The sequence below is a fragment of the Tiliqua scincoides genome, chromosome 12 (genome assembly GCF_035046505.1).
Source record: "Tiliqua scincoides isolate rTilSci1 chromosome 12, rTilSci1.hap2, whole genome shotgun sequence".
Lineage (NCBI taxonomy): Eukaryota > Metazoa > Chordata > Lepidosauria > Squamata > Scincidae > Tiliqua > Tiliqua scincoides.
This window is the reverse complement of record NC_089832.1, coordinates 11,700,608-11,722,155: the sequence shown is the minus strand read 5'-3', so window position 1 is coordinate 11,722,155 and position 21,548 is coordinate 11,700,608. Positions and strand designations below refer to the sequence as shown.

The following is a 21,548-nucleotide window of genomic DNA, read 5'->3' as shown; positions in this document are numbered from 1 at the left end:
CCTAAATTACAAGAACCAGAAATTAACATGATCCTTCAGGGAGAAGGTTTTAACTTCCTTTATAAAGCTTGATAATTGGACAGTGAGAACAGCAGAGGAAAATGGAGACTGCTGCCAGAAGAAAGCATACTTACAGTCCAATTCCATGCCAGTATACTCAGAAGTAAGTTCCACTGAGGTCAGTGGGATCTACTCCCTGATAAGTATGTATAGGACGGCAGTTCAGATTCCAAACTAGATGTTCTATGACAATGATTGAAGTCCTGGAAGAGGGACAATGCAGTAACTCATTGTCCCTGGAAGAGGGACAATGCAGTAACTCAAGGTCCAAAGGAACTGAGAGCGCAATCCCAATTGCACCTTCGGCTGGCACAGCTGTGACTGTGCCAGCTGAAGGCAGCGCAAATGTGCTGTAAGGTATGTTGCAACATTGCGCAAGGGTAAGCAGTGCCGGCAGCCAAATTCTGAACCCCCAGTCACTGGCTCAAGCAGGTAAGGTGCTGAGTGACAAAGGGGCATGGGGGGTAGTAGGGAGACAAGGAGGGGGTGTTTTGGGATAAGGTGAGAATCCAGACTTGGAAGGGCATCCTAACCCCCTTCCTAGGTCAGGCAGCCCTACAAGGGTCTGCTTGGATTTCCACCAGCGAGATCCAAGTAGCCCCATAGGGCTGGCTGGGGTTTTACTTGGGATAAAGGAAAAAATCCTTAGGAGACCTTCAGCCAGTTCCCAACTAGTGCTGGATACCGCACAGGTCAGGCTGCCTGGTCATACCAGCACTAGTTAGGATTGGGCTGCGAATGGTTTTATAACGGAATGGTCAAGTGGAAAAGGAGCATTTCATTCCCCAATATTATTCCCAAATATTATTATTTCATTCCCCAATACTCTCAGATCACAATTAGATAGGACCAGTAGCCATCTAGGCCCATCCCATTACATACACCCAGGACCATCTGAACAAGATGAAACATTTTTACATTTGAGGTGTGACATTTCAATACTTTTCAAACATCTTTTACCTGGGACACAACAGTAATTCTAGTCTTCACTACAGAGAACACTTTTAAACGTTAAACCTTATATGTCCATCTTTCTCTGGAAAAACACACACGCTTTAAATACAAAAATAGAAAAGATTGTTTGCCACTGATGTAAGGCAACTTACATGAGTGCTTGAATTATGGAGGAGGAAAGGTTCAAGGTCCATGATAAAATTCTACCAATTCCCCCTCATTTTAGGCAGACAATGTCTCTCAGTCTCCCCAAACAGTAGCTTAGGGCAGTGGTTTTCAAACTCTCAGGGAGAGTTTGAACTTTCAAGGTGGGGGGGAAGGCAGCAACGCGATTCCCAGGATCACATCGTTAAGGGGGCTGCAGAGACTGGGATGCACTCACTAGTCCCTGCAGCAGCCTGTTGGGAGTGCAAGGAGCCCTGTGCAACCCTCCACAGGCCTCCCCGCAGCTTAAAAAGTGAAAGTGGAGTGATTGCGCTCCAGTTCTGCAAAACCGGAAGTGGAGCTCGGTCGCTGCGCTTTCACTTTTTAAGCTGCGGGGAGCCCTGCAGACACTCGGGCAGGGCTGCACGCACCTGCAAGAGACTGCTGCAGGGACTGGTGAATGTATCACAGTCCCTGCAGTCCCTTAGTGACGCAATCCTGGGGATCGTGTCGCTGCCTCCCCCCTGCCCCCATCCCTTAAGGAGAAAGTGGTCAGGTCTCACAGGCTGGGGCATTGCGACCCCCCAGTTTGAAAAGCCCTGGCTTAGGGGGTATTATAAATCTAAGGATGCTGGTCCCTTCTGGCGCCCCTGTAATTCATGTGCTTACACCTAAGTTGGGGTCATGAGTCATCCATGGAAAAATACAGTACTACTATAAGTCAAAAATATTTGAATGCCATATGCTAGCTTCATCAAATGTTTACCATCGAGCACGTGGTGATCCCACCATACAAGCAAATGGAAAGAAGATAAAAGGTACAACTTTGTACTGGACCAAACTAATGACATAATGCAACTAACAAAACTAGCTGGAAATTCAGTTGTTTAAATTATGGCACACTGCTTTACATAAATTATATTTGTTTCAGAACAGTAAAACTGCTACACTTCTTTTTAAATGTACAAGAGTGACACTGTCAGCTAGAATTTGGCTACTTTGTTCATTTCTGTCAACACGTTCTTGACAAAAATTGCCTAATATAATTAGTGACCTTCAAATAGTAGTTTGAATACATCATGGAACTCTTTCAACACCGTACAATATGAGAACGTGACATTTCACAAGGTCACTTTTTTAAAAGATAAAGATTATAGTCTGTGAAGTCATGATGTTGCTTTTCTTAAATCCTTCACAATTAACATTAATAAGTTTAAACATAATTCAGGTCCCCACCACCTCTTCCCCCCTCCACTAAAATTATTTAAACTGTTTAACAAGCCAATACTTCAGCTGTAAAAAAAGGACAAGCTTCCTGAAGTAGATCAGTCCCACAAGACTACTTGTTAAAAAACATCAACGCCACAGTCCTATGCATGTCATGCCACTCTCAAAGTTCTTCCAATATCCAGATTGGAATCCAAGGAACTGTACAATTCCATGCACCCGAGGGGGCCTGCATGTTGTAATTCTCAGGGTGTACTCCTAATCCACTTTCCAGCACCATAAAGGCAGTGCACCTCCAAGGTAGGGAAACAAACATTCTCTTACTTTCAGGAAGGCTCCGTGAGTGCCCTCAACTGTAGGATATTGCAAATGTCCCATTGGCTGAGCTATGCTAGTGCTGGAAAGTTGGTTAGAATTTGGGCCTCAGTGGTTTTTCAGCTCCCTGCCATACCCCCAAAACTGTTCCTACTACTTGGTTTATACAATACAATATTACAGTTTTTACAAAACAAATTAAAATAATTTGCACTATTCAAAAAAAAAAAAGTCATACAGCATGAGATTACTAACAAAAGTTTCAGTATTTGAAACTGGGTATTAACACAGCTCTTGGTCTTGTTTTACTTATCCTTCTGAGCCATTAGCGATGTCTCCCTTGTGTCCAATCTGAAATATCGCATTTATCTAGCTCAGTGACTTTCAACCTTTTTCATCTTGAGGCACTAAAATTGTCAAAAAACCTGATGGCATGCCTTGACAATTGACAAGGCACACTGCACTACTGGTGGAAGGGGGTTACATCCCCCAATGGCACTACTAATAAATGACCCCTCAAACTCCTATGGCACACAAGCAGACCACTCATGGCTCACTAATGTGCCATGGCACACTGGTTGAAAATACATGATCTAGCTTCTACTACTATGCATATTGGGGTGTGTTTTTTGTTTGTTTTTTAAGGATTTCACATTTTGTGTGACAAACACCACATATTTAAATTCAGTATCTCCACTACTTGCTAATCTAGATACTTCAAAAGTGAATTTCACATAAAGTTAGATGTCATCTTTGTGCCTTCAGGGTTGAGAGAGTTTTTATTATCTGGCAATGACCAGGTAGCCCTATCAGATCTCTGCCAAAATGTTATTTCGTTGGGTGAGAAGTGACACGATCTCTTTGTTTCCTCTTCTGCTCACAAGAACTATCAGATAGTACTGAGGATGTTCACAGAAAGTGACAGTGGATTGTTCTAAGATGAAAGATAAACCACCACACAGAACTGTACTCCCACTTTGACTGCTGCGTGAAAAGGTCCAAGGATTTGCCATTCAATTTCCCATTTCAAGACAAACCAAACACAAAGCTGAAGGGCAGCCATTTCACACACACAGCAGTTAAACAAGCATTGAAATCAATAAGACTTAAGAGTGTTCAACTGTGCACCTCAGGTTATGTAAGCCGTGTAGCATGTTATTGCGTACTAATAGGCTTCAAATAAATACATTTGAACAAACCACTTTCCTTTGTGGAAATTACTCACACACACACCCCAAGAACTTTAAAAGCTCCTACTATCCCTCACCATTCAATATACTAGAGAATGAAGAGCAAATGTAACATATTTTCCCTTCAAGATCATCTTGAGAGTCCAGCATTCATTTGGATGCCAAGCACAGTGTAACTTCATAAGGAAAACTACAAAGTTTGCATCCCTCTGGGAGGGTAGGGGGGTGGTGGAAGAAAGATTTCCACCTCACTGTATGTAACGATTGAAAATCTTTCAGAGTATTTGCCTGAACTAGGGTTCAGACTTTTCAAGAGGCAACATTACAACTAATGGTACCTATCAATCATCACCTTGACTTCATAGAACTACAAATACACCTTCAGAATAAACAAGACCACAGCCGCTAACTCAAGTTCGCAAACATGCTGACTTGCCTTTGGGGTGGAAGTCAAGGCTTTTGACATAATTTAGTTCCCCTTTTCTGTTCACCAGGCTATAAATGTACCTCTACATTTGTGGAGTCGCACCTTCAAATAAGTCAGTTGAAAGCAACATAAAACTCTGCCCGATGCAGTGACAGAACTACTGATTTCCTTTAAGAGACACATAATTCTTGGAGATGTAGCCAGTCACAAGTTGGGTATGGACAAGAAATACAGACTTAGGAATGACCATGAACTCAGGTGTCAACCACTCCAAAGTAGTTTTGTGTGAATACGTCTCTAGGTAGAGAGGTACAAAAAACCCAAGTTTAAACCTCTAGATAAACACAAAGCAAGATGTTGTCTGTCTTAAAGTTCTTTTTCACAGCAGTTAATGCATAAACATTTAAAAAGTCCATAAATAATACTGAACTGGTAGCATACTCCAAATAAGAGTGTTTAACAAAAGTTTACGATAGTAATAAAATGCAGATGGAGAGGCCAAGACAAATCCTTGCAGGTTTCCCAGCACTACCGTATCACAGCCTGAACTTTGTCAGCCAACATCTGCAGCACATCTGCTATAATCAACATTGTAACAGTAATCATTTGGGACAGTACTTCTACCCTTCACTGCCATTTCATGAAAGCCAGCTTAGCTGGCTTTCTCTGCTGCCACCCATTTGTTAAGCCAGCTCATGCTCAACTCCTTGACATTCTCTTCTTAACTATTTCCAAGCATAAATTTTATTTCTTCTGGGTTAGCTTGCATGCATGGCTATCAATTAATCCTACATTACAGTCAACAAATCAGATCTTACAAATAAGGATTTAGTGGTATCTCTTATTTATATTTGTAATTGCAGTAAGTACAAAGATGAATTTTGGATAATGCAAGGGCCAAGCAGAGAGGAAAACCAAAACATGAAGAAAACACATATGGAGACACAAGCAACGAGGTCTAAACTAGAGTTTGAAATATTACTCTTATATTCAGTAGCGATCTCTTAAGTAAATGTGACTAAAAATGATATTCTGCAATTGACCTAACAAACCTGACAGTTATTTACCTTAGCCAAACAGAGGAATGCACGTCAAACATACCCCAGGAGCATAATTACATGGCTGCTGTGCTATTTACACAAAAATATGCTTTCTGTCCAAAGGCTAGAATAAGAAAATTTGAAATCATTTCACTTCGTATCTTGTGATACTCAGGAAACCTAATTAAAACCTATTTCTGGTGTTTGATTATCAGTGGCAAAACCCAATTTGAACCTATAGGGCAGTGTTTTTAAACCTTTTCCATCTCACAGCACACTGACAAGGCACTAAAATGGTCAAGGCACACTACCAGGTTTTTGGCAATTGACAAGGCACACCATGTTGCTAGTGGGGGCTCACATCTTCCATTTGCCCTATTAATAAATGACCTTCCCCCAAATTCCTGTGGCACACCTGTGGACCACTCACAGCACACCAGTGTGCCACGGCACAGTGGTTGAAAATGGCTGCTATAGGGGAACAGGCTTCAAGGTCTCAGACTGGGGAAATAAAGGCCTCATTCCAAACACATTAATTGATGGGCAACTGTAGCACATTAGAACTCTAGATGATTATTCTATCATTGGGAATAAGTCTGATTTGCTCCTTGTTCTAACCTTCAGAGCTCTCCATGGCTTTACCCCATGATATCTTTCCACTTTCATAGTCAGCAATATTCTTGTCTAAGATCTTGGCTCGACGTTTTCAGCTGTTCAAAGGTCTACTATTCCCCTAAACAACCATCTTTTCTTCCCTGCTTCCCTTTATGCCCAAGATTCTCTTACAGAAGACAAGCACAATGTCCTCCTTCACTCTTCTATCAAGTGTCTCCCCAAAACCAGTCTCTTTTGTGAGACTACTGGCTTCACCCCTCAGTCAGTGATTCCCAAACTTTTTTGACTGGCTGTGGCTCCCCATTAGGGCTGCAATCCTATACACTGTATAGGGTGGCAGGTTTTTTGTGAGGATCCAATGGCTCCCTGGCATGCACACTGGGAACCATTGCCCCTCAGCCTAAGCCTAACAACTTGCAATGTACATCAATACCATCTTCTTCCCCTCTGTAATTCTTCCAGCTATAAAGATTTAGATTGGTGGAGTTTTGATTTTTGTTTCCTTTTTTTAAATGTTACACTTTAAAGCACAATTCCCATCATTGGTGCAACAGCTGTAGCAATTCACATGTAGACTGACAAGGAAACACAGAAATAATTACCTTTCATATGTGTGGCAAAGGCAAGGGCCAGCTTTGCAAACAGATCAGGATTTTCAAATTTGTCCTCCTTCACTTTAAGCCAAAAACAATGTTCTGATATTTCCTGAGGCTCAATCTGAAATGCAAATGAAGGTCAATTAAGTCTTTAAATATGTTAATTCTTGTAATACCCACACTGACCTCACATATTTAGCAGGTTAAAACACAGGTTTAAACACAGAAACAAAATGCATGACACAAAGCAGATTATCAGATCTGTACTCCTAAAAGCAAACACTGGGAATTTTCAATGAGCAAAATCCAAATTTCTATTTTTTCCTCAGCAAATGAGAATCAAGAGAGAGAAGAAACATGAGAAGGCAAGTATTCACAAATATGATTCTACAAGCTTGGAAAAAGTGTGCGAGCTGTAGACCCTTTTAATGAATGCAAGAGAATGAAAGAAGACTTCAACCAAGTCCTTTCTCCCTTAATAGCTCACCCAGTGGATGCTGAACTTATTCTAAAGAATTCCCATTAAAAGTTTCTTTCTTGTTGGCTCTTCAGAATCTAAGTCAGTGACCTGGAGTACTTGCCTATAAGTAGGACAAGTACTCCGTCCTCTGATCTGGACGAAGAGGACAAGTAGATACTTGCCTATAAGGAGAGAAATTTTTACCAAAAAAATCCAGCACAGATCATCACTTAGGGGGTGGGGCAGTTCAGGGGTGTTGCGACAGCCAGGAGAAGCTCAGAGCAGCAGCAGACACAAACTCACCCTGTGCAATGTCGCTCCAAGCTGGCCATGCTTTACATCTTCCAATGCAACTAGCCAGCACAAGACTCGGCAGGCAGGTAAGGCTGGCTAGCTGCCACTGGGTCTTACAGCCTTCCTTCTACAAACTCAGTACAACTGCAGATCAAGAAAAAAAAATTCCCCTTGCTTCCTCTCTCCTTCCTTCCTCTCTTCTGGCTATTCCATTACACAGAAGGGCGGAATGACACACTGTACTGCATAAGCACCCTGTTAATATATTCAAAAGCAGTGATGCAGCTCAGATTCTTTCTCCACTTTCAATCAGGCTACAGGGCAAGCTGCAGCTCTTCCTTACAAGCACCATTCTCCAAGTTTTACCCCCCCCCCCAACTTATCCAAGGGTCATGGAACATTCCATAGTTTGGCTAAAAACCCTCCCTTGCCTTATCTGTGAGACTGCCTTATAGCAGTGGTTTTCAAACTGGGGCATCGAGATGCCGCAGCCTGAGAGCCCTGGGTAGTTTGCCCTTAAGGCAGGGGTGAGGGAAAGGTAGAGAAGCGATGTTCAGCATCATGCCTCTGATCGGGGCGTAGGGGCACGCTGCCACTCACCCCTGCCTGCAGCTGCCTGGGGTTGGGGGAGCCTGGCGCCAGCCTCAGCAGGGTTCCCCACGCAGCGCAAAGCCTTCCAGAAGACAGTCGCGACTACTTCCAGTTTTGCCCCAATCCTGGGAGGCTGCTGCTGGCAGGGGCGAGTGGCAGCACACCCCTTCGTCCAGATCAGAGGCACAATGCTGAGCTCGAGTCTCTGCCTTCCCCCCCCACCCCCACTGCCTGCAGCAAAGACTTAGTGACTCCCAGAGAGTTTAAGAACCACTGCCTTATAGACAAGTATCTTTGGTAGAGATTTTCAACCTTTTTCATCATATGGCACGCTGACATGGTACTAAAATTGTCAAGGCAGACCATCGGTTTTTTGACAATTGACACTATGCTGTTGATGGGGGCCTCACATCCCTCAATGGCCCTACTAATAAATGACCCTCCCCCAAACTCCCGTGGCACACCTGCAGACCATTTGCGGCACACCAGTGTGCCACAGCACAGCAGTTGAAAATAACTGATCTATAATATGTTGCTACACTATATGATAATTTCATGTTTAGAGAAAATGAAGATCTATTCCAATGCATTTCCCTGGTCATGTTCAATAAGATAATAATAAATTGTGTTTATACACTGGAATTGTTAGTTTGACAGAATATGTGCATTGTGTTACGCTGTGCATTCATAATGTACCTGTACCTCAAAAAGCATTAACTTCAGAACTTTCAATAGAGGAAATTTCTATCCTGAACTTATATAACATCATGCATATAAAACGTTTTATACTGTTTAGCTGCTAAAGTAGAATGAATAGTAATAAACCTATTCATAACTGTGAACCTAAATATGCAGAATGGAGCTCAGGATAGTAAACATAGTTAAACAAAGATCTACAAGCACGTGTTCTTGGCAACAGGAAGAAAAGATTTATAGAAGAAGGCTGTTGGAGCTGTATCTTTCATTCTTTTGAAAGAATGAAATTATGCAGACAACTGGACAGCCATATGCATGGACACCATTCTCTGTAGCTATCACAATTCCAAGTACCAAATACCAAGTACCAAGTTGGTCCACTGGTCAACTTAGCTCAGTACTGGATATACGGGTATAACCTAATTATCCACAGATTTTTTTCACAAACCATTTTATCTCAATACAATGAGAAGGGCCCTTTAAATTAAACGAAAACAGTCGTTTAACAATAGTCTTGTTAATGTGACAGAGGGCAGCCAAATGACAAGCCATCAATCATTCTCTCTCCAGGCACTTAGAACAGCTTCACTCTAAGGCAAGCGACCCCTTCCTTCCCCCTGAGCACGTGAAAGAAAGATAATAATGTGTATTCTTTCCCAGCAAGCACTCTGGGTGAAGGGAGGGGTCACTGGCTCAGAGTGAAGCGTTTCTAAGCACCTGGATGAAGGCTGATTGATGGATGATCTGCCTTACCTTTGTCTGCCTGTCTTACATCACAAAGGTCAGCAAGGCTGATTTTAAATCGCCTAGCAAAGGGATTTTTTTTTTTAATGAATTTGCTTTAATGCAATTTTTTCCATCCATGTGAGTTCTGGGAACGGAATAAGGAGACTCAACCTATACTGGTTTACAGCAGCTGTACAAGGTTTTAGGTCTAGACAGGGGCCTTTCTGAGTTCTACCTGGAGGATTACGTTCTACCCAGTGATTAAGTCTGGAACTGTCTAACTCAATGGTCTACCGGTAACCTATTATCTCTCCCCCAAGATTACCTTTCTCCCCACAACAGAAGTTTCATGATCTTTTATAGCCAAGTCTACATTCAACACAGCATGTATTAAATTCCAGCATCTCATATTCAAAACAAAATCCCTAATATTCTTCCTCTTTAAAAATGTTTCCAACTTAACATTATGATACCTTTGACCAATTGATCCTCTTCATAGACACTTCCGGAGTATATTTTTTCTTGTGCTTCATCCCAAAAGGCAGTGCTGGTGCAACTCCCAAAGGAGGAGGAATGCCACCAGGAGGTGGAGGAGGTGGAGGAGGACCTCCAAACAAAGGAGGTGGAGGTGGTGGAGGTGGTGCTCCAGGCAAAGGAGGAGGAGGAGGAGGAGGTGGTGGAGGTGGACTGACTACACCACCTGGAAGAGGTGGTGGTGGTGGAGGTGGAGGTGGTGGGGGTGGACCCCCCGTTGGAGGTAGGCCACTTGAAGGTGCAGGAGACTGCAAAAGAAAAAAAAATAGGGATGAGTAAAAATGTTACCAACACTGACAGTATCTAGGAGTCTATCATTTAAATTACAGATCTGAGAACTTGCACATTCTGGATGCCTTCCCAGGCCACCCAAGTTAGCAAGGTCATTCAATTGCATATCATTGAAGGATTTCACCAAGATGATATCTATAATGAAAGAGAATGGTCTTATACCAAGAGGAAAAAAATCATTTTCAAATAAGTATGAGTCATTTAACAGGAATGGGTTATATTTTTGGCACTGCATTACAGTGAAGAGCAGCAGGCACCATATGTAACTTCTGTAAGAATTTCTTCGCATTAAAACAGATCAAGAGAATTAATGAAGTGACATTTGAAAACAAGAAGAAAAGGCCCATTAACAAAATACATTCCAGGGGTTTAAGATATTTTTATCAGTGTGGTATTCATAGAACTCTTAAAAAAGAAGCCAATTGGCTGAAACCAAATTATCGTCGTAAGGTTGCCATATTTAAATATTCACTACTTCACAAAATCCATCTTCCAAATGATGTTAACTGTGCAGGCTGGGAAATTAGGATCTGGCTCTTGGCTGTGATTCTTAATAAGGTTCACTTCTGCTGGCAAGATAACACTAGGGAAGTTCATTATCTATACCCATATACACTTTCAGCAACAGATACAACAACTTTTGAGGCCACCCAAGCATGCCTGCATATTACAATAAACAGTGGCACAACCAGCATTAAAGTCATAAATTGGAGATCTATTCCTCAGCATTATTTTTGTCAAAATCTACAGGTACAAGAGAGCTTTCAGTAACGGATTAACAAATGGCTAAACTTCCAAACTTGAAGAGAAAAAGAAAAATCTGCACTAAAGACAGGAAGACTCTGCTCTGTACTGCTTCTCTCTTCTTTAAAAAGAAAACCAAAGTTGGTCTACAGCAGTGGTTCCCAACCTGGGGTAAATGTACGCCCAGGGGTACTTGCCAGGACCTTTGGGAGTACTTGAAAAAGACTTGAATAGTGGCGGAAAAGGCAGGTCTGTATTAGAATGCCTTGTGGGGTTGGCAAGGCAGGAAGGAAGGCAGATAGTTGGCTGCAAAAGCCCAGCAACTGCTAGTTTCTGGTCATTAATTTGTGTATTTTCAGATACAAATAAGTGTTGAATATACATAAATTTTAAATAACAGCAACTATACTAATTACAAACATTTTGCTAATATGAGGGATACAATTTATAGAAATGGGCTGCCAGGGGGTATGCAAGCAAAAAAACATTGGGAACCACTGGTCTACAGCATTACTGCTCTGTAGTGCATAGCACCCCCTTGGCACTGTATAAATGTTAACTAGCAGAGAATATTAACTAGCAGGAGAATTCTGTTCCTCAGGAATCATCAAGAAAGATGTGTGCGCAACAACAGAACCACCAAATCTACCCATAATCACCACCAGCTATGTTGAAAATGCCAAAACATTTAGAAAGACGTTTCACTAACAGTCTTTTGCTACCACTGAATCAATAGTGCTCATTTACAGTTTAACACTGTATGCTTATTTAAGGATCAATTACAGAAAGCATTCTAACAAACAAGCAAATTAAAAGAATTCACAACAAAATGAACATGCTTACAAAACCAAAAACAATTTTGGCAGTTGCTTATGGAAAATCTTCAAAGAGAGAAAGGCTGTCTTATGCTACACTTCTGTACGAAGATTTGGGCATTTTAGTGGCACAGTTCAGTTTGGGTATTTCAGTGACATAGATGTGGCTGTGCTTATAAGGTGGCTGGAAAGAGCCATAAAACTCACATCTAATAAGCAGGAATATTTGTGCGCTATTCTCTTTCAACTAAACACTCTGTCCAGAATGCAATGAGACTTCTGAAATGCATGTGTCTCATTCTTCCAATGGAAGGAAAAAGTGTGTATTTATGTGATTGTGTTTGCACCCTGCTTTTCAGACCTAAGCTGAAAAACAGCTTACAATATTAAATAATAAATTATTAATAAATAATCATTTAATGATTATAATTTTTAGTTGTAATAATAAACAAAAATGACCACGATATCGGATAGAGGAATTTGTAAATGTCAAGCTGCTGACGAACTCATAACCCTTCCATGGCTCTGTAGAGTCTTTTGGTTCCTGGCAGTGTGTGGTGACATCACAGTTTCGATCTCCTGCCTCCAAAGTGAGGAACTACAAATGGACAAGGGGACTGCCTGGCACCAGCCCACAGAAGCAGCCCTCCCAACAACATACACACAGATATGCTACCCTGATTGAAATCAATAAATTTTGTAGTAGGTGAATATCCATGTGCATACTGCAACTTACATGCTTTCATTTAAATAGCTCCATTTGGTCAAAAGTTCCACGCTGTCTTCCCCATTTAAAAAAACAAAACACTCCCAACATAACCTCTGCCCCTGGAAAAAAAGCAGAGGTGAGCAGCCTACAGTATGTTGCGCAATGACTGGTCTGAGAAAGGCTTCCATTCATCTAGCAGAAACAACCAGTCACTCAGTATCATATCAAACAGAGAAGGAACATTTCTCCTATCACCCATCCTAAATGCAACGTTCACAATCTTCCCTTCATTCCAACAAAAGTCCCTAGTTGCCCCCCAAAGCAGAACTCATTTTGACAGGGTATAAAATCCATCTTTGTTACATTACCTGGGCTCGTAACTGCTGGATCTCAGTTTCAAGCTCTTTGATTTTCTCTTCTCGTTTCTGAAGCTCAGTTTGTGCCTCCTGTCGAGCTGTGAACTCTTCATCAAACTGCAATGATCACCAACATAGAAACACTCATCCATCTTTGTCCAAACTTAACACTGTAACTTTCACAATGTTGTATAGATTGAGGAAAATATTAGAAGCTTGCTTGGTTCCTAGTCCAGTCAAATACCTCCCCTCAAATTTTTCCCCAGGTTCTGAGCATTCACAGCAAACAGTCTAGGAGTTGGTTAATCTCACATCCCTGTCAAGCTGCAGGTGTGAAAAACTTGCTACATTAGTTATTTTTATTAGAATCCACAGAATCTTAATGTTTGAAATATTAAACACAGAATACCTCTCACTATATTTGGTCTGAAATATTATATGTCTATGGAGTAGCTGCCAAGGGCAGTTTAGAAGGCCCACTACTGGTCCCTAAGACCACCTCTGTGTCCCTAGCCCTTCAGTAGTGGGGGGGGGGGTAGAGCTACTCTCTTGGAGGCTCACTCAGGACAGTTTGCCAAGTGCCCCCTGAAGTTAGCCCTAGCCACAATCCAAAGACTGCATATTCTAAGACCTCCTTTTTCAAGCTAGAGTGAGAATTCAGGAAGCAACACCCTTCCCCCCCCCACCTGCATTAGGACAGCTTGTATTGTTCTACTGTTTTCTCCCCCTCCCTCACCAGTCTGTAAATAAGTGCAAATAGCTACAAGTCTGATAATTTCTGGACAACCTGCCACAAGTTTTAAGTTCTGTTCAAAACGTAGGTGGTTGTGCAGTCTCTGCAAGCAGTCGCTGCAAGCAGTCGCTGCAAGCACACTATGCAAACACTGCTCACACACTTGCTGTTGCAGTAGTGGAACAACAAGTGGAAAGTTAAGATCAAACATACTTGGATTTAGACCAATCCTGCAAGCAAGATAAAATATTCTTTTATAGTGGCAAAGTCTATGTGCATCACAGTTCAGGGTTGCTTTTCAGTTTTTTGTTATTGTTTATGTTGCAACAGAAAAACATTCTACCTTCCAATTTAAACACACACACACTCACACACAGCAGATATTTCTATACATAATTATTTCCACAAGCTATACAGCCTGTATATGTTACAACCTAACATACAGTGGTAGGTTATGTACCACTACTCAATTTTATAGAACTTGATCAACTACAACACCCACAGGAATATTAAAATGCTTGCAAGGAGAATGGCGTTTTCAGACTGAACGAGTGGGGCTCTGCAGTTGCAGCAGCATTAAAGAAATCCTCAAGTGTTGAAGAATGTTTAACAGGGATGTTTACAGGACTTCCCAGTAATCAAGACCAATATATTTTGCCTGCTTCAGTAGGCTTAAGCATGCTCATGACAGATGGTACACATGTACTTTTTTTTAGCAATATTAATGGCAAAAACACATTGCCAGCATGCTCATTTACCTAGTGGCACTAATGTCTTATATGATGTCTTAACCACTTCATGAATGTTTTTGTTGATAAACAGTATATAAATACTGTTAAGAAGAAGTAGCAGTAAAGACAGCATAACTGACTTGTGCATGAACAGAAAGGTCCAAACTTTGCTGCCAGAATGCAAATGAATGTAACAATGTTTTGGCGTGACACAAAAACACCAGAACATACGTATGCAGCATGCAGACCCATCTCCAATTATGTGCACCTTACTAGTAATCAAACATATCAAGCCCTAAAGTAGTAGGCTAAAGCAATATCACTAAAACATTTGCAGCTAGAACATCAACCCACAAGAGTGTAAGTGCTTATACAGGGCAGCACAGTTTCCACAAGGGTCCTGTTCCCAAAATCCCGCAGATACCAAAATCTGCGAATGACTTTGAATGATAGATTTTGGGACCCCAAACCTTCCTCCAAACCTGAGGACCTTCTGAGGGTTGGGGATGTCAAAACCAGAAGTCACAATTTTTTGTTGCCTTCCAGAGCCCTCAGAAGACCTTTGAAGGGTTGGGAAGGCATCACTGGCCCCCATATGGCAACCAGAGTGCAACTCCCATCACCCCCAAAAGGTGCCAGTTGGACCCACCCGTGGGTTCGGAACCCACTGTTGACCAATGCACGGGTTCTGAATCTGCAGGTAATACAGGCCACCTGTATTGATAGGACTATCACAACACTTCCAAAACTCAAATGGAACCTAATACATTAACCCATTTCTGCCCAGTCCACAGGTGCACACATTTGATCCCTGTTGCTTATGTGCAATGTTGGGCAGAAATGGCTGAGGCAACTTAAATCACAGCACAATGGATGTTTTCCACAGCTATGTCCCTGACCTATGCAAAGCACATTTTAACATTTAAATCTCTAATTGCTTAAGTTTTAATTTCTAATATACTAGTAAGTAATAATGTAGAACAAAATTGGTTGCTACAGATTTTTCAGAGTTAGTAGCTATATACTGCTTCCAAAAAAGCAAAACTGCAACTACTACACTTCTTGCCTTTCCCTTGGCTGGGGCAATATGGGAGACGCTGCATGCAGCAAAGACACAAGACAGCAAATGGATGGATTAATGCACCCCTCCTTCCCGGCTCTGAAACTTTAGAAATAGTTGATTACCTTATAGGCCTTTCTCAGCATAGATTGAAATCTGTTGACTAGAAAACCAAGAACAGTACTGACTCTGAACCAAGGCGGAGAATTGCCTGAATGCAAGATGTGTTGGGCAGAAGACATACATCACCACCTCAAACACACAGGGTAGAACCCACACTGGGTTGAGTTTAGGTGATTAGTTCAGGTTTCCCCACCACAATTCCTGCTAATTAAATTGTGTTTTTTTTTTCTTCATTAATGACCATAAACACGTTTCCACATAAATAGGATAGACATCACTGATTAATACTGACCCTTTAAATAAACACCCTCTAAAAAATTTTTTAGAAAGTATAATCAGTTATTAATAGAAGAAGCAATGAATCACACATGCAAACAGTTTTCAGAGTTCAGAATGAACTAGTGCCTACCTTTTTGGAAAATTCTGTAGCTTTTTGTTCACTTTCTTCTACTTTTGCTTTGTCCACACAGCTGTCTAAAAAGATTTATAACACAAGAATCAACATTCACTTCACTTGAAAGGACAAATGTTACAGTAGGTTACATGTTAATGTAGGTTACAGTAAACCTGCTTTGACTCAGAGAAGAATGAAATTTTAAAAATACCACATTTCTTGGTTCAAAGTTTTAACAAGCAAAATCTGAGTTTCAAATTCAGTTCTGCAGAAACTTGATGCTGTTTGGTAAAACACTTACCTGATTGCCTCAGTAAAGAATGGTTCAAAAGGTTGTAGACGAAAAATATATATTTGGTCAAAAATTTCGATGATCTATTAAACCGAAGATATTTCCTACTGCAGTCCTCAGAACCTCTCTGAGGTTCTTTAAAATTGATTCTATTCATCTGTATTGATATTTACTATTTTTGCCTTTGAGGTTCAATACAGAGTCACAAAAACATGGGGAGGAGAGAGGGAGAAAGAGAGACCACATTATGGTACTCTTTCTTTCTTCTAACTGGGTAAGGGGCACTTTTTCAAGTGGGTGCTCCTCTTTTATTTAGCAGAGGGAGAGTAACTGGCCTCCCTCACCCCAGCAGTGTCTTTTCTAGTGGATGTCTACTGGTGTTCTTTTGCAGATTGTGAGCCCTTTTGGGACAGGGAGCCATTAGTTATTTGATTTTCCTCTGTAAACTGCTTTAACTTTTTGTTGAAAAGCAGTATATAAAAACTGTTAATAACAATAATATAACGAAATGAAAAACTACTTAATGTTGGGCTTTGGTTTCTGCCTAGTGTGGATTTTACTTATTATTACAAATACAGGACACAATTCCCAGCCCCAAAAACGTCCCAAAAACGTTAATAGGCAAGTACTTTCGACATCAACGGGACTTGTTAGATCACAGTAATAACACGTAATCATTTTTAAGAAGTCTAAAGGATTAGTGATTATCAAAACATTAAGAGGTACATAATGCTAAGATGCACATACCTACAAGGTGAGAGAAGTCTACATCCAATCGCCCTCTACACTTGAAGTCAGGATCCATACCACTACAGTGCAATACAATCTGTGAAACACATTCTTCTATTATCTTGTAATACTGAGGGCTGGTGGAGGAAAAAGACCATGCAGTGATCCCATTTAAACAATTAAAACTCTCCATTGAACACTTAACACATAAAACAAACATTTCAATCTACTTAGTAACCAAAGAGACAGAGTCGATTTTCTTTGAAGTGACGCTTGATTTGTTTTTTATTTTGTTTGTAGTAAAGATATGATCTAGCACAGGTGCAATACTACTTTTTGCAGAGGATTTCCCTATACCACTGGTACTCAAAGTGGAGCATCGCGACCCACCTTAGGAACTAACAACAGGCCATTCCCCCTTAAGAGCACCCAGGAATGCATGCCCCAGTGATGCTGCAGCAATTGCAGTACTGCAGACCCCCAGAAGCTTGTCTCCCTAACTGGGGGGGAGGGTGGAGAGTCAGCAAGCCTCAGAGTGGGTCTGGAAGGCCTGCAGTCCCCACTGTGGGTCTTCCCCAAGTGTCTTATCACTCAGAACTGCAGGTCAAAGCGTACTTTCAGTAAACCGGAAATCGCTCCAACCTGCAGATCAGTGTAATAAATTGCTTGGGAGAGACCCACAGAGAAGGCTGCCGGCCTCCTGGGCCCTCTCTGAGGTTTGCTGATCCACCCCCAGGTACGGAGACAAGCCGGTATATCCCCCCTCCCAGTCCCTGCCGCTGCAAGCACTTACCAGCAGTTCTTGAACTCCTGGAGAGTTTGAGAACTGCTACCCTAGACTCAAGACAGCCTTTTCTATTTAATGTGCATAGAAGCCAACAGTACAAGTGGCTGCCAGAAATGGAAATTGTGAGCCCCTCTCGTATTCCCTTTGCATACTGATGTGACACTCACTGTGAGACAGTGTCAGTCTCTAGGGCTTTAATCCTAAGCACGCTTTCTTGGGAGCAAGACCACTGAATACAGTGGAACGTGCTTCTGAGCAAACATGTTTAAGATTGCACTGTAGGTCTGTCAACCAAACGAAAGAAAGGTGAAATTACTAAGATAATTTTCAATTCAAACCTGAGTTATCGTCAGTGTTTATTTCTCATCAACAGCTTCCACACATGATGCATTCCATAGGAAAAGATACTTAAACTGCAATTCTATACACACTTTCCTGGGAATAAGTCCCATTGAGTAGACATGCATAGGATTGCACTGTATCACTTTAGAAGACATCTTGAAACTCAGAAATTTGGATTATACTTGTTTTTATTTTAAAAAGATTGTATCCAATTTCACTCCAAAAGAATTTAAGATGGATAATCCCATGATTATCTACTGGGCATAACACCATAACATTATAGTAATTCTTGGGATGGATGGGTATGCCACGAAGAACTGACATTAACATCTCAAACTAAAAGACTCAAAAGTTCAGCATGAGTACAACACAATCTTTGCAGGCCAACACACCTTCAGATACAGCTAGAAGTGTTTTCTCCGATAGGCTATCCTGCCACATGTGGAGGTAGTAAAAAGAGAACACTAAAGAAAAATATCTCAAAGCTACTGCAACACAAAGGACAACCTCACTCCACATGAACCTGCCCATGCATTATGGTATGTATCAAGTCTTCCCTTGGATGCCACTACACTCAGAAATTGGGATGTGGCAACCAAAGTAAGGACCTTTCCACTGGTGGTCTCATGGGGAACATTCTCCCCAGGGTTGTTTCCCTGGCATCTAGCCTGCTCACTACATTTTAGGCACCGTTAAAATCTATATTAACCCCAACATTCACTTAATTGTAGCTACTCCTTTATGGTATTTCATTCTGTTCTGCAGTTTATATTTCAATTATTTTACACTTTTATCTGTTTTTAGCCGCTTTGAAAACCTGTGTTTAAAAGCTGAAAATAAGATTTTGAAATAAAGAAAATAAAAGTAGCATAAAGGAAGCCGTCAACTTATTTTCTTCCCCTTTGATGAGCATATCCCCCACCCCCAGGTTTCCCAAATTACTTCACTTTAGCTATCATATTAGAATACCTGTGCATGCAATTAAAGATCAGCATATTATCCTGTGAATGAATTGAACTGAAAAGCAAAAACAGCCATTGCTGACTCACCGAACATAATAATCATTCCTGATGAGTAGGAAATGTTGCAAAATAGATAGAAAATAGTTTTCAGATGCCGTTTCTTTCAGCATATTATATAAAAGGTGGTAGACCTCATTCACATCAGTAAAAAAGATTGTCAAGGAAACGCCAGAAGAAAAAAAATCATACAAAAATGTTAGATAACTTCCCTTGGAAAACCAGGACCTAAGAACCACAAACGTAAATCCCAGTGGGCACACACAAGCCACACTCTCTGGATTTCAAGTGATGTATTCAAAACATACATTGCTACTTCGAATTTATTTACGAGAATTTGTTTTTCTACTTCTCACGCAGGCTGAGGGCCCAATCCTATCTAACTTTCCAGCACCAGTGCAGCCACAACGCATTCTGAAGGTAAGGGAACAAATGTTCCCTAACATTGAGGAGGCCTCTGTGACTGCCTTCCCACCAAAGGATGCAGCACACGGCCCACTGGCACGGCTGTACTGGCCCTGGAAAATTAGATAGGATTGGGCACTGAGTTCCCTATCAAAAACAAGATAGTAAAGAAAACTAGCAACATCTCTAACTCCAAGACCTCAATTGACAGCTAGAAACCCCTCTCTGAAATCAAATAAGATGGATATTTTTTTCCCCATCCCTATTTGCATTTTCAAAACAGAAGCAACCAGACATTTTATCGGGTTCCTTCCAAAGCCAATATCTTTTGTGTAAAGATTTTAGTGTCAATGGTTGTTTAAAAGGATTAGAAATAAAGATTTAATGCAAATGAAAGCAATACAAGTGTTATAAAGTGTAAGAATTCCATATCCACTGACAATTATTTTAACTATTTAATCAAATAATATTTAAGCCAGGCAACAATATCCTTACACTTCCATCACAAAGTGAACTCAAACTGACAAAAAGAATACAATAAATTATTTTTATTAGCAAGGGAATAGTAAATGCTCTCCAAGTTATTCTGAATTGAAGTTCTAGACCAATTCATGATTACGCTCATTACTCATCCGTAAAAAGCCATAAACTCCTTAATGAATTTCTTAACAAAAGCAACAGAGTTTACAAAGTGTGTCATCTTTATTTGTATTATAGCATAAAGTTAAAATGAACTAGCAATGCATGCAGGAAAACCAAACACGTCCGCCGTCTCAAAAAAACATACAATTAAACAATAAAGTCTAAACAAGTGAAGAGATGGAAACATATCAATTCTGCAACACTTTTGTGATGGTGAAGTTAAAAGAAAACTACTGACATCAACCAGCTGAGCTAGTGTGGGGTGACACCACTTTGTTATCCAGAGAACTAAACAGTTCGCAGTTTCCTTCGTGAGAGTAGAAGATGTTCAGTGCGACTGAGATTGTCAAAGGAGTGGGATGCGGTCCTGGAAGCAGGGAAGTTCAGAATACGTAGTTAGGAGGCAAGGAAAGCGAAAGAACAGCACCTGATAGGCAGAAGACTGAGAAACTTAGAAGTGCAAGGTTTGAGAAAATATGGGTAGAAGAATAAGGCAACTCCGGTAAGAAAGGTTTAAGGGGGGCACTCTGCTTGGAATGAGGAAGGGCTATATGCTATGGTAGATGAGAGAACTAAGGAACAGGATGCCTAAAGGAAGTAGTTGGCAGTTGAAAAGCAGGAAGCTGGAAAAACAGCAGATAATAGGGAGATGAAGTAAGAAAACAGAAAACAAGGAAAAAGCAGGACTGGGACAAACTGAAAGCAGTCTGAGTGCTCTTTGCAAGCAGGAAGTGGGCAGGCAAGAGAGGTTTGGAGAGCTACGGACCAATATGACACAGCATTGAACAGGTCTAAAGTCTAAACCAACGATTTTAAAACTTTTTTTCATCTCATGGTACAATAAGAAGATGCTAAAACTATCAAAGCACACAAACACTTTTAAGACCAATGGTTATCAAAGTGGTGGGTCATGACCCACCATTGGAACGTAAATGCGTATCCCAATAGCGCCACAGTGATCTACAGTCGGAGCCCACATACGATTTTGGAAACTCCGTACTCCAGAGTTCCAACCGCAAACCGGAAGTGGGCTCTAACTACTGATCAGAACCCATTGCAGTGAAGAGGAGACTTGCGGGGGGGGGGGCTGCAAGCCTCCAGGACCCTCTGGGAGGCTGCACAGTATCTCCAGATACGTTTAAATGTGCCTGGATGCCCGCAGCACTGCGATTGCTTTGGCGCCATCGGGACATCCCCCCCTTCCCAGTTCCCGCCCCAACAAGTACTTACCCCAGGTTCTCAGACTCTGGAGAGTTTGAGAACCACTGTTTTAGGCAACTGACAAGGCACACTGCACTGCTAGATGGGGGCTCACATCCCCCAATGGTCCTTCATATGACCCTCCCCCAAACGCTCACAGCACACATGCAGACCATTTGCAGCACACCAATGTGCTGCAGCATAGTATTTGAAAATTACTGGTCTAGGTCCAGGCAAATTTAGAGATTTATCATTAATCGCAATTGGTCTATGCTCCATTTTAAGGTCTAATCATTGGTGACTAATC

At 41.3% G+C, this 21,548-nt stretch overlaps 1 protein-coding gene across 3 annotated transcripts in view; it reads right to left on the bottom strand.

Moving 5' to 3' along the window:
* The window catches only part of DIAPH2 (diaphanous related formin 2), a 402,614-nt gene that overhangs the window by 290,347 nt on the left and 90,719 nt on the right, over positions 1 to 21,548 (bottom strand). For all 3 annotated transcript variants that reach the window (XM_066640285.1, XM_066640286.1, XM_066640287.1), the window contains 6 exons: positions 19,025 to 19,141; positions 16,865 to 16,983; positions 15,841 to 15,905; positions 12,797 to 12,901; positions 9,809 to 10,117; positions 6,575 to 6,689 (listed from right to left, as the gene is read on the bottom strand). In XM_066640285.1, the coding sequence (XP_066496382.1) occupies positions 6,575 to 6,689; positions 9,809 to 10,117; positions 12,797 to 12,901; positions 15,841 to 15,905; positions 16,865 to 16,983; positions 19,025 to 19,141 (830 nt within the window). The remainder of the gene's footprint in view (positions 1 to 6,574; positions 6,690 to 9,808; positions 10,118 to 12,796; positions 12,902 to 15,840; positions 15,906 to 16,864; positions 16,984 to 19,024; positions 19,142 to 21,548) is intronic.